Source organism: Arctopsyche grandis, chromosome 12 (genome assembly GCF_051622035.1).
Source record: "Arctopsyche grandis isolate Sample6627 chromosome 12, ASM5162203v2, whole genome shotgun sequence".
Lineage (NCBI taxonomy): Eukaryota > Metazoa > Arthropoda > Insecta > Trichoptera > Hydropsychidae > Arctopsyche > Arctopsyche grandis.
In genome coordinates, this window is record NC_135366.1 from 26,954,038 (window position 1) to 26,968,898 (window position 14,861).

Here is a 14,861-nt window from a genome sequence, read left to right on the forward strand (position 1 = left end):
TGTAAGCATCATCATCGACAATTCCTTGAATGTCTTTAGATCAGAAGCGAAATATGTAGATTTGGATCAGAGGCAAAATATTCTTGTCGAATTTTCTCGTGGAATAAATAGTCACCTTTTCTTATTTTACAAGGTTTTTATTAGTCTGACTTGTTACAGATAGATGTTTTTTGAACATATACTTATTTATTTATTGAGTCAGTTACGTCTTCATATGTTTTAGATTTTTTTCCACTTATCTTCTTGGAAACGAAATGTTAAGTTAGAAACACGTTTACTATTAAAAGTCGATTGATTTGCAGAAAATAGTACCTATATATAATATGTATATACATACATAGGTATATGTATATGTATACTTGATAATAAAATTTTGATTGACTTTCGTAATATCCGAATTCAATTGTAAAACAAATAAATAAATAAAACAAAAGTGTATTATTTTCATATAATATTACCTATTTTATTTCATCGCTTATTATAATAATATCATAGATACAATCAGTATAATATAATATTTACATAGAAAAGCATCAAAGTTTATAACATTTATGACTCATTTATAATAAATTCATTTTTAATTTTACTATTATTTTTTTTAAATATGCAATTAATCTTATTTAATGCGTACATATCTACATACATATATACAAATACATACATAACGATCCGAACGATTATACATAAATTTATTAATACTACCTAATTAATTTATATTTTAGTCAATAATACAATACCTATAATAAGTCTATTGTTCAACAATACCAACATCGTACGATTATACAATAATAATAAAAAATACATCAAATATTAACAACAATAAATTAAATCGAACATGCGCGCACACGAAATAAATATAATTTGGTACATCAGCTTTTGATCAATTCAATCATTCAAGCTTCGCTCTTGTAGGGTTTGAACAGCTTTGGCTTGTCTTGGGTTATCGTAGTCTGTGGCTCTAGTTTGCGGTCGTTTCCATGCTCGAAATCCAACATGGAGTTTTGCAAAGACAAACTCCTATCCGAGCTTGACAGGCCATACCCTTCCAGATGATGCTGTCGGAGAACTTCGCTGTATTGCTGATGATACGGACGATTCTGGTTCAGCTGGCTCAGGATCTTCTCCACGTGAGGCTTCGCTCCAGACTCGTTCATGTCGTTGTGCTCGGCATGACTAGCAGGCGATAAGCTCAAGTTTGAATTGACGCTTATGTCTGAATTGCAAGGGCTTGAATTGTTCTTGATTCTGTGGCTGGACGACACAGTGTTCGGAGATACGGAACTTCTAGGTACTTCTGCTTCTTTTTGGTTGCGTCCCATGCCCAAATAAGCATTCTGCGGTGCTGGATTCAGGGCTTGGTGTGTCAGATTGATTGAATGGAGTAAGTTGTTGGAGTAGTTTGCTGATCTTATGGGTGATTGAGGGCTTGTAGAGTGGTTTTGGGATAGGTTGATTCCGTTTTGGGACAGGGATGTGTTGGCTGGGATGGGATAGGGGGCGTATCTTGCGTAATGGCTGTAAGGGTTGAAGTGGTTGGCTGCTGGGTGGGCTAATAAGTTGCCCGCCGGGTTCAAAAGTTGTGGGTTTCCGAAGTGAGCGGCTGCAGATGGGTTGTGCGAGAGGAGAGCCGGGTTTTGAAGGCCTGGATGTGTCAGTCCTGGGTAGGCATATGGAAGTGCTACTGATGTGGCTGCCGCTTGAAGGATTGAAGCAGCAAATGCTGGATCACTGTAGACTGCTGCGTAAGGCCAAGCTACTGCAATGCGTTGGCGTTTGTCTTTCATGCGTCGGTTTTGGAACCATACCTGAGGACAAAAGAGATAGAATATAAGAATATGTTGATGAGCTTCACATTTATTGATCAATATTTAGAATTTGACCTGACTCTCAGGACTCTGTTTCTCTATAATGTCTAGGCAGTTCGTTACTTAGTTGGTTTTGCTTCCCTTACTTAAGCTTGGGATAATGTGGTTAGTAAAAATGTTTCAAAACTATGAAGCGTATAGCTATATGGGGAATGAAATAAGACCTGCCTTTTTAATAATGTGCTCTATATTATACATATATCTAATCCTCAAACAAATATGTAGGTACTACCTAATGAAGTCCTATTTAAACGTCATTAAATCTAATACCATTGAGCTATTGCATCCTGTACATATCTACATGTTGCTTTTACTTTTATATTTTGAATTTTCAATGTAATATACATATGTAGGATCAGGATTCAAAGGGATTCCAAATAATCCACGTGGGTTAGATCATACAGTGTTTTATTAGGGCAAGTATTCTATCTATGGTTACAAGGGTTCCCGGAAAGATGTACTAAATTGAACTGAATAGTAGTGCAGTTTCGAGAAGTCCTAACTTAAGCAATAGAATTTCGCACAAAAAGTTTAGCACCCTCGGATAACATACAACTATCCCTAGACGCTTTTTTGTGGAATTCTATTGCGTTAGTTCTCCTTGAGCATCTTTGAAAGTTTGGATGTCTCGAGAGTGCAACTATCTCGAGTGCATTTTTCCAGTCACCGGTTACAAGCTATGTAGGTAGTACACAAAAATTCCACCCATACACGCTCTGTACCACACACCTTACACGTTCAAAGCCAAATCTTACATAAATCTTATTTTATTTGGTTGCCTTATTTGGTTTTTGGCTGTTATATATCTCGAACCACAGCGTAGCTCACTAGTTAGGCTTTTTTTACCAGCAGAGTTACAATAGGTCGTGGGTTCAAATTTAAATTTTTATTCGATTTTCTCGATGATAATATGAGTATGTTTGCCTATCTATTGCGTTCATACTTCTTATATGAATACATAATATTCCGTAGCCGTTTTTCGATTTACTCTCGGCTCATCAGCTTTATACGACAATAAGGTATGCTTAAGTTGAACAGCACTGTTGAAAAGTGGTATGTGTGTTTGAGCGAGGTGTGGGGAAATCCCGATGAGTGTTTTTTTGTTCACATAATGTTCGGGTGTTTGTCGAGTGGGGAGATATCGGAGTTCTTTGTCGGCCAGTGATGGCTAATTAACACTTGAGCCTCGGCAAGAGTGTGTATGCATTATGTCGTCAAACAAACGCGCATCTAAATATATGTATGTATGAACGGCTCGAAATGTTGGGAAATATGTCGGATCGGATCCCAATAAACCGGGCCGGGACGCACAAAAGAAATATCTTTAATTGAAAACGTCTTCAATGACAATTATCACCGCGAGCCGAGTTGCGAGAGCGGAGGAGAGCGAGGTCAGACACTACCGGTACGATCAATTGTCGAAAATCTTATTCACCGCCTTGTATGGTCAAGTGTTTGGAGTTTTGAAGGCGATCGAAAGCTTATAAGGTATGGATGGGTCAGTTATGAAGCGGTTGTATGAATCATACCGTATGATACAATTGAATATTTCAATCAAATATGTACTGAACTTTTGAAACTTTTTTAATGACGTAAAGCAAATTCTGCTTAATTTGGACACATTGATCCACAATACTGTGACCCAAATAGCCGGCTACCTCTAATAAGTTGAAAGACTACTATTAGTTTCATCATTTGGTTTTCGTTATTTAGTATTTGTTCCAAATAGTCAGCCAAACTTCCCAATAAAGCGGATATATGTCAATGTATTAATTATGACTATAGATCCTAAATCTGTATATTCGAGTACTTTTTATATGAATTTATTTATTTTGTTTCGATCTACAACACATTTGATTGTATTTAACGTTCCACATTAGGATTCTGTTGAAATTTTAATAATATCTTGACCAAAACTTCATATAAATAGTTAAAAACTTATTGTTCAATATTCGAATGTTGCATAGCCCTTAATATGGCATGTGTACGTTTTTATGAAGGTTTCACAACTATGAAGCGAATTTAAAATTAAATATGTAACATTTGATTCAATTTTAATGATTCTTCATATGAATCACTTTTTTTTTTAGTTTGTGTGTTTGAAAATTGACTTTTTTATATTGACTTATGATAAAATACTCAATCACTGTAATTTTTTTTTAGAAAAGGTTAATCGATTGGGAATTTTGTCATACAGATGATGCAATTTTTCAGTCGTAGAGATCGTTCAACTCATTCAACGTTTCAATTTACAAAGCTAGTTTATAAAATATTTAAAAATTGACCGAAAGTTAGTTAATTTAGTTCCTATAGATACATAAATAGTATCTAAGAAATATCTCCTTACATATATATGTATATAAAATTGAATGTCTGTTTGTCTGTCTGTCTGGTATAGGCTCCTAAATCACTCAACCGATTACGATGAAACTTTCAGGATTTGTTGTATGCATGTCTGGGAAGATTACTGTGAAAAAAACGGGAGAAAATATTTCCATACGCTACCCAACCGTCCGAAATTATATGCAAACCAGGCATTATATGTCGGAGTATGTCATTAGGTAAAAGTCAAGTTAATTCAGGGTACGTAAATACTATAGCACTTGCAAAGAGCAACCAATGACAGGAAGGAGCGGTTCGACCGAGCCTCGCTTCCGAGCTTAGAAGGTCCACCCTGTCGAGAGTTCCAACTTTTACCGGCCTTGCTGGTATAAAATGTAATAAAAAATATGTAAGATTGATATTGAAAAGATTTTGTATGAGTTTAACCGGTCTCCGTGACGAGACAGAATGTTAAATTACAGAAAACGCAAATATCGGAAGGCAAAGATCGAAAATCGAAAGATCGTAAGTCGAAATACATACTCACGTACATATTCACTTAATTTTCGCGAGCAGGATACAACAGGAACAGGCTTTGCCTCCCGTTTTAATGTGCGTGCGCAGAATACGGGAGGAAAAGCATGTTCCTCTTATTCCTGTTGTATTCTGCTCGCGCAAATTAAGTGAGTATGTATTTCTTTCGATCAAATTAAGTGAGTAAGATCTTTCGACATAAGATCTTTGCCTTCCGATATTTGTGTTTTCTGTAATTTAACATTCTGTCTCGTCACGTAGATCCGAGCTTAGCACATACATATATCTATGTACTTTTCCAGTCGTAAATTCGAATAAAGCTTAGATATTACTTTCGAGATGATGAACTTTTTGGTTTAAAATTTATTACATATTATACAATTTTATAGGTCGATTAATTGTTTTATCAATAAAACGTCATTGTACAAGTTTAAGTACGGCCAAAATTAACTCGGATGAAACTTGAGTACCTACACTTAAAGTCGTAAACTGTATGAGAAATCAGTTCAGCTTCGGTTAATGTGTGTCATCGACGGTCAGCATCCCCGTCACGTGTCTCTGACAAAGCGGCCGCCAATGGTGTATCGTTTTATGGTGTTGTTTTATGGTGTTTGGGCCGCTACCGGCCTACGATCAAAGTCGACCGCCACTTAGCAGCCACATGATACATCTAACACGCTCCCGGTCTACCCCCGCGCAAAATAACCCCTCAAATTCAAATCCCAAACACACTCCCGAATCATTAAAATCACATTTCAAAACGACCAAAATTCCACCACTTCCATTGTGTGTATGTATGTATGTGACTTTACAATACGTCTATACGTTTGTATCATATTATGGTAATCGACTACCCGTGTTGAATGTTTCGATGGATCGCCATAATCACCTCGGCTACCGGTTGATTCGTTTTTATATTGATTATAAATCCGGAAAATGCCGGCGGCGAAGCACTTAAAAAAATCGACACCTTTGAAATAACTCGTTTTTTGTATTATTTATTTTCCTCCGCCGGCTCTGATGATTCGAGATAATAATTTCAGTCAACACGTCTCTCTCTTTCGAGCGGCGAAACAATGACAATTTTTATGTTCAATTTGTGCCGACGACGAAAAAAATTGCGAAAATATGCAAAAAATAAAACGTTTGATTACTTTTCATGGGGTCGCTAATGTGTTCTTTGTCCGAGTAAAAAAAAATCTAATCTAAAAGTTTCGTACATAATTGTAATTCAAATACGAAGGAAAAAATGTTTAAAATTTTTAATGTCAACAAAATGGCGTCTCGATGACGGGCTTTTAACGTGTTAATTGTCATTTTTTTTTTAAATGCCGCCAAAACGCGACTTTAATTTGTCGTCTGCGATATTTTTAGCATCGTCGTGTTTATTGCAGGCAAATGTAAATTTCCACAAGTCGTATTATCTTACATTTACTATTATTATTTTAATATTATACATATTATATTAACGAAATAAAATCCGCTACCGTTCGTTCGTATGTTAAAATTTTAAATAAAAAAAAAATCACCGCTACATTTATTCATACATATCTGAGTGCAATAATACGTATAAATAAAAAGAGAATGTTTTATATTGGCAATCGATGATTAGCACTCATGTGCGTAATTTCATATATAAAATTAGGTTCGAATTATTAGCGCGATCGTAAAATGCATTTGTGTCGACTATATGTAGATATATACGTATGTATTTATGCGCGTTGAATTTGCCGTTATTAATCAGAAGGGGTCTTATTTAAAAGGCTCATGTATTAATAGTGCAAAGCTTTTTACCCAAGGATTCTACATATAAAAATTAAAAATAAATAAAATAATAAAACCAACACATTAGTACAACACAAGTGTTAGCAATCCTTTTGTGGGAAATAATCCGACCACAATTTTTGAGATCAATCTGTAGTTAAAATCATTTAAAATGAAAGTTACGAATGAATTTCAGGCAATTAATTATAAACTTGTTTTCTGGTTGTATTTGTTGTTTTTCTGATACATTATAATTATGTGACATTGTTTGTTTGAATGAAAAATATCATAAAACATAAGACGATTCCGTCATTATTTAATCAATTTAACTTGACAACTGAAAATTATCATCATCGTGATAAATGCGTTCTTAGATTTTGAATCATTCATTTGAAATTGTCAAACGATAATTTTCCGGGTGTAAAGTCCTATTTTTTACGAATGGAAATTCATCAAATTCTGTATGACTTTGGATATAAAGATTTAATTTGATTACATCATATTAAAAATGATGGTATTTGTATTTATTTAACTGCGCATTTTCTTTTAAAAGATCAGTTTCATATTATAAATTCATAATTAAGTATAATTTCATATAAAAATCGAAAATGGTCGCTTTAGTTAATAATAAATATTAATATAAGATGATTTTATGAACCATTATATATACATATATATATATATATATATATATATATATATATATATATATATATATATATATATATATATATATATATATATATATATATATATATATATATATATATATATATATATATATATATATATCATAGATCTTCAGTTTCTAAATCAAGGCACGAGAACAAAATTTAAGATATTAAGTACATATGTACCTAAACTCAAAGGGAGATTAAATCGAACGCTAAAATTTCGCATAGAAAAATCTTAATTTGTGTTTCTGGTTTTATTATATAACCAAGATTAAGAAATTTCACCCCAATTCTATTTGAGATAAAATTACACTTATTTAAAATTTACAAAAATAATCATCAAAGCTTTATCACCATTCTAAATTGTTTTTTCGTATCGTATTCACTGAATCAAAATACACACCTTTATAGTCGACTCTGGTAGGTTCAATTGAGCAGCCAGTTCGCATCTTCTTGGCCTGGATACGTAATTTTCCTTGAAGAATTCCTTCTCCAACCTAGCCAATTGCTCCCTAGTGAACGCAGTTCTATAACGACGTATATTCGGATCCGAAGAAGTCGCAGACGAGCTCATAGACGACGAATGCTGGTCGAGGCCAGGACTAGTACAATCTAGAATAAAAAAAAACCACAAGTGGAATAATTAATATCCATCATAAAACAAAGTTTACTGCCACGAAATTAAATTCAAAAAGAAATGCAAAAATTCAGACAAGGGCATAAAATTAAAAACTTGACAAATTAGGCATCAAAACACCACTTAAAAACATATACTCCAGACTAATTACTGTCTAGACGTCACAAGTGGTCATATGTGGGTATTGGGAACTACCGAAAACACGCTAATGGACCAAGGATGCTCAGATTCTATGTATGATACTCGGATATGCATTTCCGGTTAGTATGTAGTTTTGGGTTTTGAAATCATAAAAAAAACGTTTAACCTACTCGTAGGCAGTATACGTGTTAGCCTGGCCAGGTGGTTAATTGATCGTTAGTGATCGTAATTCACCGCAGTCTAGACGTTATCGACATTGTAAATTGATTAAGATTTCTAATTATCTTCTAAGTTTCGTGTTGATTTATGTATTATATGTATATGTGTGGCTCAACAGCGGCGTGCAATTTAAATACCATTCCAGTTTTAATAAATCAATCGGTTATAAATTTAAACAAATACGTACTAAATATGACTACTTGGTGTAATATATCTTGAGTTAGTATGTAGTTGCCCTTCGACTGGATTGTGATATTTATGATGTAATTTAATTGTGTAGAGGTGAGGTTGTGATTCGAAAGCGGCTAAAACGATGTTTTTTCAGCAGTTTAGTATTTTTCATAGGAAGATTTACTTTCATTTATAAAAAAAAAACAGAAAGAGATTGCATGTTTAGTAGACGTTAGAAAAAGAGAAAGGTGTATAATGCAAATGGAAGTTTTAAATAATGTTGTTTATTTGAAAATTATGTTGGGAAAAAACGTGTCAATGTATTGTATAAAAAATAAATAATTTTTTAAAGTGCTGTAATGTTCAATTTAATATCAACTAATTATATGCTTGTTGCTTTATATTCTATTAAAAATTGATAAATTAATTTCAATATAATATAATTGTTGTAACAATTCTTATAATAATAAAGTAATTTTAAACCTTTTACTATTTATTTAATTTAAATTAAATATCTCAAATATTTTTCAAATTATTTGCTTTTATTGTTCAACATCGTGCACTTTATATACAGTGGCGGATCAACTCGATTTGGGTCCCCATCCCCTAATTTAAATAAATAATGCCATTTATTGTTATTTACTAAATTTAAAAATGAGTAATGAGTTTGAACAATAGTTCAAACAATATATGTATGTAATATAATTTTCGGAATCTTTTTGAAAGGGAACCTTCAGCAAACCCTTAGTTCACCTGTGGGATGATCTACTATGATCTGGATATTAATCATTAATATGTTATTTGTAATCATGACAAACTGGATGTATCAATAAGTCAATTTGTTGCTGTTTAATAATTTGTTTTATTGTTAATATGAGAAATATACGTGTACTACCAACATATGTAACTTTAATTATATTTATTGTTTGTGAATTAAATAAATTTATTTTAAAAAAATAATTAATGTTTCAACGAAACATTAAAGTGTTTAATGTTTCGTTGAAATGTTGAAAAATCAAACAAGTCGGCTCGTTTCAATCATTTGCGAAACCTTTCATTTCGCTAATTTCCACTCGGCTCCGACCCTCAAAGTTCCGAGAAGGCTTTCGCCCACAGCTTTTGTATTCGCTTACTGAACAATCTTTTAAAATTTATTTATTTATTCGTTTATTTACGGTAGCTTTTAGCATCGTCCTCGGTCGCTTCGGAAACATTAAAAAAATCTCAACCCTTTAAACGTTTCATTATCGGTTAAAAGTCGGCAAACAACACAAACGCCCGAAGGGAAAAACGCGCGGAAACACTCTCGTCGGCCGCCCTTTGCGAGCTCGTAATAAAAGGAAGCCGAAAAAGCGACTACAGCGAGAGATTACGCACAATACCAATTTACTCCGCATCGATATATCTAAATGGGAATCTCTCAAATCGTGTCACGGCATTTATTTATCGAATCGAATTGCCGATGCACCCCTGCCCTGGCAATTTTTCCACCCTCGCATCGGCTCTTAATGTGTGGGTCGCGAACCGGTCAACGGCGGAAATTAATCGAGCGAACCGGTCAATTAAACGGTCGGCAATTATACGCGACGAATGAACGATTCACCCCCGCTAAAGATAAATCGAATTTATGTACATTTCGCTTTGCAAATTGCGGTCGCAAAATAAGCCATACAATGCTTTGAATTTATCGGTCAATGCGTGTGGATACAATAAAGCGCTGAAAGGTATTATTTAGTCGACAAAAAAAATAAATAAATAGAGATATTTAACGTTATTGAATTGGGGCGAAAAATTTGTGGATTTTACACATACAATTTAAATTGTATGTCGTCAGACTTATTTAAAACCCACATTGAAAAAAGTAACAGGTAAAAAATTTCGACGAACCTTTCGACGGAAAAAAGTTGATGGCATCATTAAGTCGTTAAATGCTTTTAGCATATTTTAAATGCATTTATTGCATACAATTTAGTGCAGGCTTTTGCATTCCGTGCAGGTTTATTTTACATAGAAGTGTTATCGAATATAATTCATGTATTGATTTCAAATGACAGATGAGCATCCAAAGGTTAACACGTTTATGATAATACTTCATTTTTTTCTTTAATTATTAAAAAAACCTATATTATGCTTTTATATTGCATACTATTCTAAATTTCTATGCAAGTTAAAAAAGTAGTAATAATCCATACCTCTTATTTGGTGCAGTAAAAAACTTAAATATGATATATCTAATTGCTGATACAAATCTATTAAAAAATCAAGTTTTCTACATTTTATAATTGACTAGTGTTTTTACCCGGCTTCGCTCGGTATATGTATTATATCAAACGCTTAAACATGGCCTAATAGTAAACATTTTATAAAATTTATTTGAATAGTTTTATTTTATTTAAATTTATTTGAATAGTTTTATTTTATTTAAATTTATTTGAATATTCATTTGTTTTTCTACGAACCAACAATAGTTACAAAGTCTCTTTCGAAATTATATATTTTATTATGAATATACGAAATACACTCATCTGTAGCTTAAAAATATTACATTTTAAAATTCGATACAGTTTTTTATACAAACTACTAAGAAGCTTCTAAGAAATTCCTATTTTGTTGTTTTTTCTAGTGGAAAATTTAACTAATGAATGCATAGATATGTGTTTTACCATAATTGAGATAGCGAGAAGATATACTTATGTTGTACTTTTTCTTCGTACTGATATTTAATGTATTTCTAATTGATTTTTCAGTTGTAAAAATTGATCGTTAGATCTACGGACGTTTATTTAATATATTATGATATAAAAATGAAAAAATTACCTTTACTTTTCGGCGATTCCGGCGGCGAATGTGCACCCATACCGGCATACTGCGGCGGCAACAGATCGACCACTATAGAGCCTTGAGAGCCGCTCCCGTTCTTGTGCACGTCCACACCGTAATTTCTAAATCCTTGCATCTTCCCTATAAGCAGTCGTTTATCCAAATACTAGCAACGGATCGCACTATTATAACAACTGATTATATTTCGAAATAAAATCAACAAGTCTTGGGGCGATGTCAGCTGAGCGTCATGTCAGAATATCACCGAAATATAGTTTGGGTAATAAAATGAAGAAAGGCTCGGTTCGGTGTAGAGAATGTGTTGCGGTTCGCGGGAACCGAGTGCGTTTATCGGTTCGGTAGTTAGCGGTAATTAACGCACTCAACGCACCTGCCGACTCGATACTACTGTCGCAAACGTACGGCTCATCTCTAAGCTGGCCGTGGACCCTCCCTCAGCTCCGCCTCCTGTGTCCGCGCGGACCAATCACAAGCCTCTATTCTCGCCGTCAAATTATCACGCACTCTATCTCTTTCCACCGCGTGCAAAAAGACAGAGAAGGGTGACAAAATCTATAAAGAGGCATATAAAATCATAGCCGTTTACTGTCGCCGCGCTAGTGCTCACTTCGGCTCTTTCGGTCGTTTTTCCGCTTTATTAGAAGAAATTTATTCATTTCAAACACACATATTACAAATATATAAATAAATCCGCCAAACTATAACAAATAGTTTGTTGGCGGAGAGAGCTCTCTTAAATATAAGTATTATATATATGTACATACCTGCTATGTCTACATAAATTAGTGACTCGGCTTTATCCCCACCATTGTGGTGACAAATCCGCGACACCACAAACAGTTAGTTTGCTTTCTTATATATAGAGGTAGGACCGGAAGCGCGCCGTCTATTGCTCCATTAGTTCGGCAAACCTTGAACAATGCATTTACAACATGTGAACAATGAACAGCGCGCTCTGGGTCCACTGTTTACTAATATATGTACACATACATACATATACACATACATACATATACACATACATACATATACACATACATACATATACACATACATACACACATACATACATGTATACATATACATATACACATACACCTATACATACATATATATATATATATATATATATATATATATATATATATATATACTTATGGAATTATGGAATTCATAACTTGAAAATCATAATCGAGAAAGAATATTACGAAATACAAAAACCTTGTAAACATAGAATGAATTCAAGACGATAAACGATATATAATAATAATAATTATTATTTTTAGTTGTTTGTGTATATATATGTTTTGTTTTTGTTATGTCTAATCTATTATTTTGTTTCTTGTCTTTTCTGTTATATTTTTGACCATTGTGGCGCATTAGGAATTCCTGTAATGCTACAACGGTCCAAACTTTAAATAAATAAATAAATAAATATACACACACACATATATACATACATACATACACACATACATACATACTTACACACATACGTACATACACACATACATATATGTTATTATTATTATAATAGTTGTATAATTTATTTAAACTTTGCAACACATTAATGTATTTACAATAAACCTAAATAATTCAGCTCCTTCTTGTATAAATCTAACATAATATTTTTTAATTTTTGTTTAATGGCTAATTTACTTAGATGATAGTTGTTTTACCCGGCTTCGCTCAGTGTTTGTAATATAAACAACTTAAACAATGGTCATAGAAACTGTTTTGTTTACGAAGTATCCAATCAAAGATACAAAGTCTCTTTCGAAGTTATATATTAGATGGTGGCACGACAAATCAGCGCAAACCAACTTAGCGCCGACCTTTCGGCGCAGACAACTCAGCGCAACGACAACTCAGCGGATGACAATTCAGCGCATGGACTTTTCAATAAGTTTCAAATGCGTTTTCAAAAATAATTCTTCTTCTTCTTCTAATGCCGAATCCGTATTCAGACGTAGGCGACTACCATGGGCAGACATCGTTTATGGCCCGTGCGAATTCTTCCCTATCATGGGCAAGCCGAAATAGCTTTTCGAGACCGAGTCCCATCCATGACCTGATGTTCCGGAGCTTCTTTCTCCCAAGCCACCGTTTGCCTTCTATTTTCCCTTATATGATTGTTTGTAGAAGGCGATATTTGGGGCCGCGAATAATGTGGCCAAAGTATTCCATCTTACGGCGCTTCACCGTGTCAATAAGCTCTCTCTTTTTATGAAGAAGCTGGAGGACTGTTTCGTTTCTTAAATGCTCCTTCCACGAGATCTTTAGCATCCTCCGGTAACACCACATTTCAAAGGACTCTATCCTGTTCATGGATGCCACTAACAGTGTCCACGTTTCGCATCCGTACAGCAACACCGACCAAACATAGAAGTGAAGGACTCTTAAACGCAATTTCATAGACAACCTTCGACAACATAAAACATTTTTAATGCTGCCGATGGCATTTCTTGCTATTTCGATCCTTCTTCTTATCTCCATTTCGGAACTGACGTCCGTATTGATCATTGCTCCTAGGTATTTGTATTGTTTATAAAAATAATTACTGTATTGAAATCGTCGGTCATATCTACATGATAATTTCATTAATGCGAATAAATTTATTTAGCTGATACTGAAATAATACACTGTGAAAGTGGGGGTGGGTATTAATGATTCATTAATAATGAATTAGGGTGTTTTTTTTATTCTCGTGTGTATTCAGTTATATTAGGCAAAACTGATTTCTAAAATGAATAAAAATTATTAATAAGTATAATATTATAATAATAATAATTTTCAAGTCGGGAATAACGTCCGGAAGTGCCGCTGCCTCGGTACATTTTCATCTCTTTTCCGCGTAATTTATATGCGCCGCGCTAGAACGAAACGAGCTAACCAGAGGATTATAAGGATAATTATGCGGCGTCCCTTTCGTCCCTTTCGACTTTTACACGCGCGAGAGAGAGACGCACGATTCGCTCGACTGAACGGCAATAATAGGCAGTAAACGAGAAGGTTGTAGGAAATTAAATTTGCCTTGGAAATATGTGCTTCGTAACCGTTACATCAAATTTTATATAACGTTTTCGGCGCGAGCGAATCCTATCGCACACATACACACACACACACTTCATAATCCCTTTATCTAAATATATAGTTCGGATTTCACTAATTCGTCAAACGTTTTATATATTATCAATATTATCATATACAAATAATTAATTTCTAATTGTATATATCAGCATTCGACAGACTTTACATTTATATCATACAATTATTTTGTTCATCAGGAAGCTTGAAATTTAATATCGTTGGTATTCTCGGAATTTAGCATAGTTTATTTAGCATAGCTTATTTTAATAGATATTCAGTCTGATTAGTTTATTGAACTAATAAATACTTGATGCGATTGCTGATTGTCTGATTGTCGACATATCTGTTCGATCTTTCATATAAATTTTATTTATTATGTTATAATAATAATAACAATAAAATGACCAGTGTGACCTGACAGGTTGCCCCAAAGCATCTCACCAGTCAAAAAAATAAAATAAAAATTAACAATCATTCATATCATTCAGTCTCGTGTTGAATCTCAAGAAACTGACCCATCAACATGCCAATTGAACAGGTCCAAATGTTAATCTATCACATTAAGGAACCGGATAGCCTTTACAAAATACGAGTTATTGAAAG

General features: G+C 33.7%; 1 protein-coding gene across 1 annotated transcript; it reads right to left on the reverse strand.

Moving 5' to 3' along the window:
* Positions 1–600: 600 nt before the first annotated feature.
* eve (homeobox protein even-skipped) lies at positions 601–11,532 on the reverse strand. The gene is made up of 3 exons (XM_077442343.1): positions 11,145–11,532; positions 7,563–7,771; positions 601–1,805 (listed from the first exon to the last, which is right to left on the reverse strand). Exons 1-3 carry the CDS (start codon positions 11,281–11,283, stop codon positions 894–896), a joined length of 1,260 nt encoding a protein of 419 aa, XP_077298469.1. The 5' UTR covers positions 11,284–11,532; the 3' UTR covers positions 601–893.
* Between the last annotated feature and the right edge of the window lie 3,329 nt (positions 11,533–14,861).

Bases quoted from the DNA above. Each gene is read 5' to 3' on its own strand.
- eve (XM_077442343.1), bottom strand. From the start codon at position 11,283: ATGCAAGGATTTAGAAATTACGGTGTGGACGTGCACAAGAACGGGAGC. The intron at 7,772-11,144 runs GTAATTTTTTCA...TTTTTATTCTAG, and splicing joins GGAATCGCCGAAAAGTAAAG to ATTGTACTAGTCCTGGCCTC. The intron at 1,806-7,562 runs GTGTGTATTTTG...TTTTGTCCTCAG, and splicing joins TACCAGAGTCGACTATAAAG to GTATGGTTCCAAAACCGACG.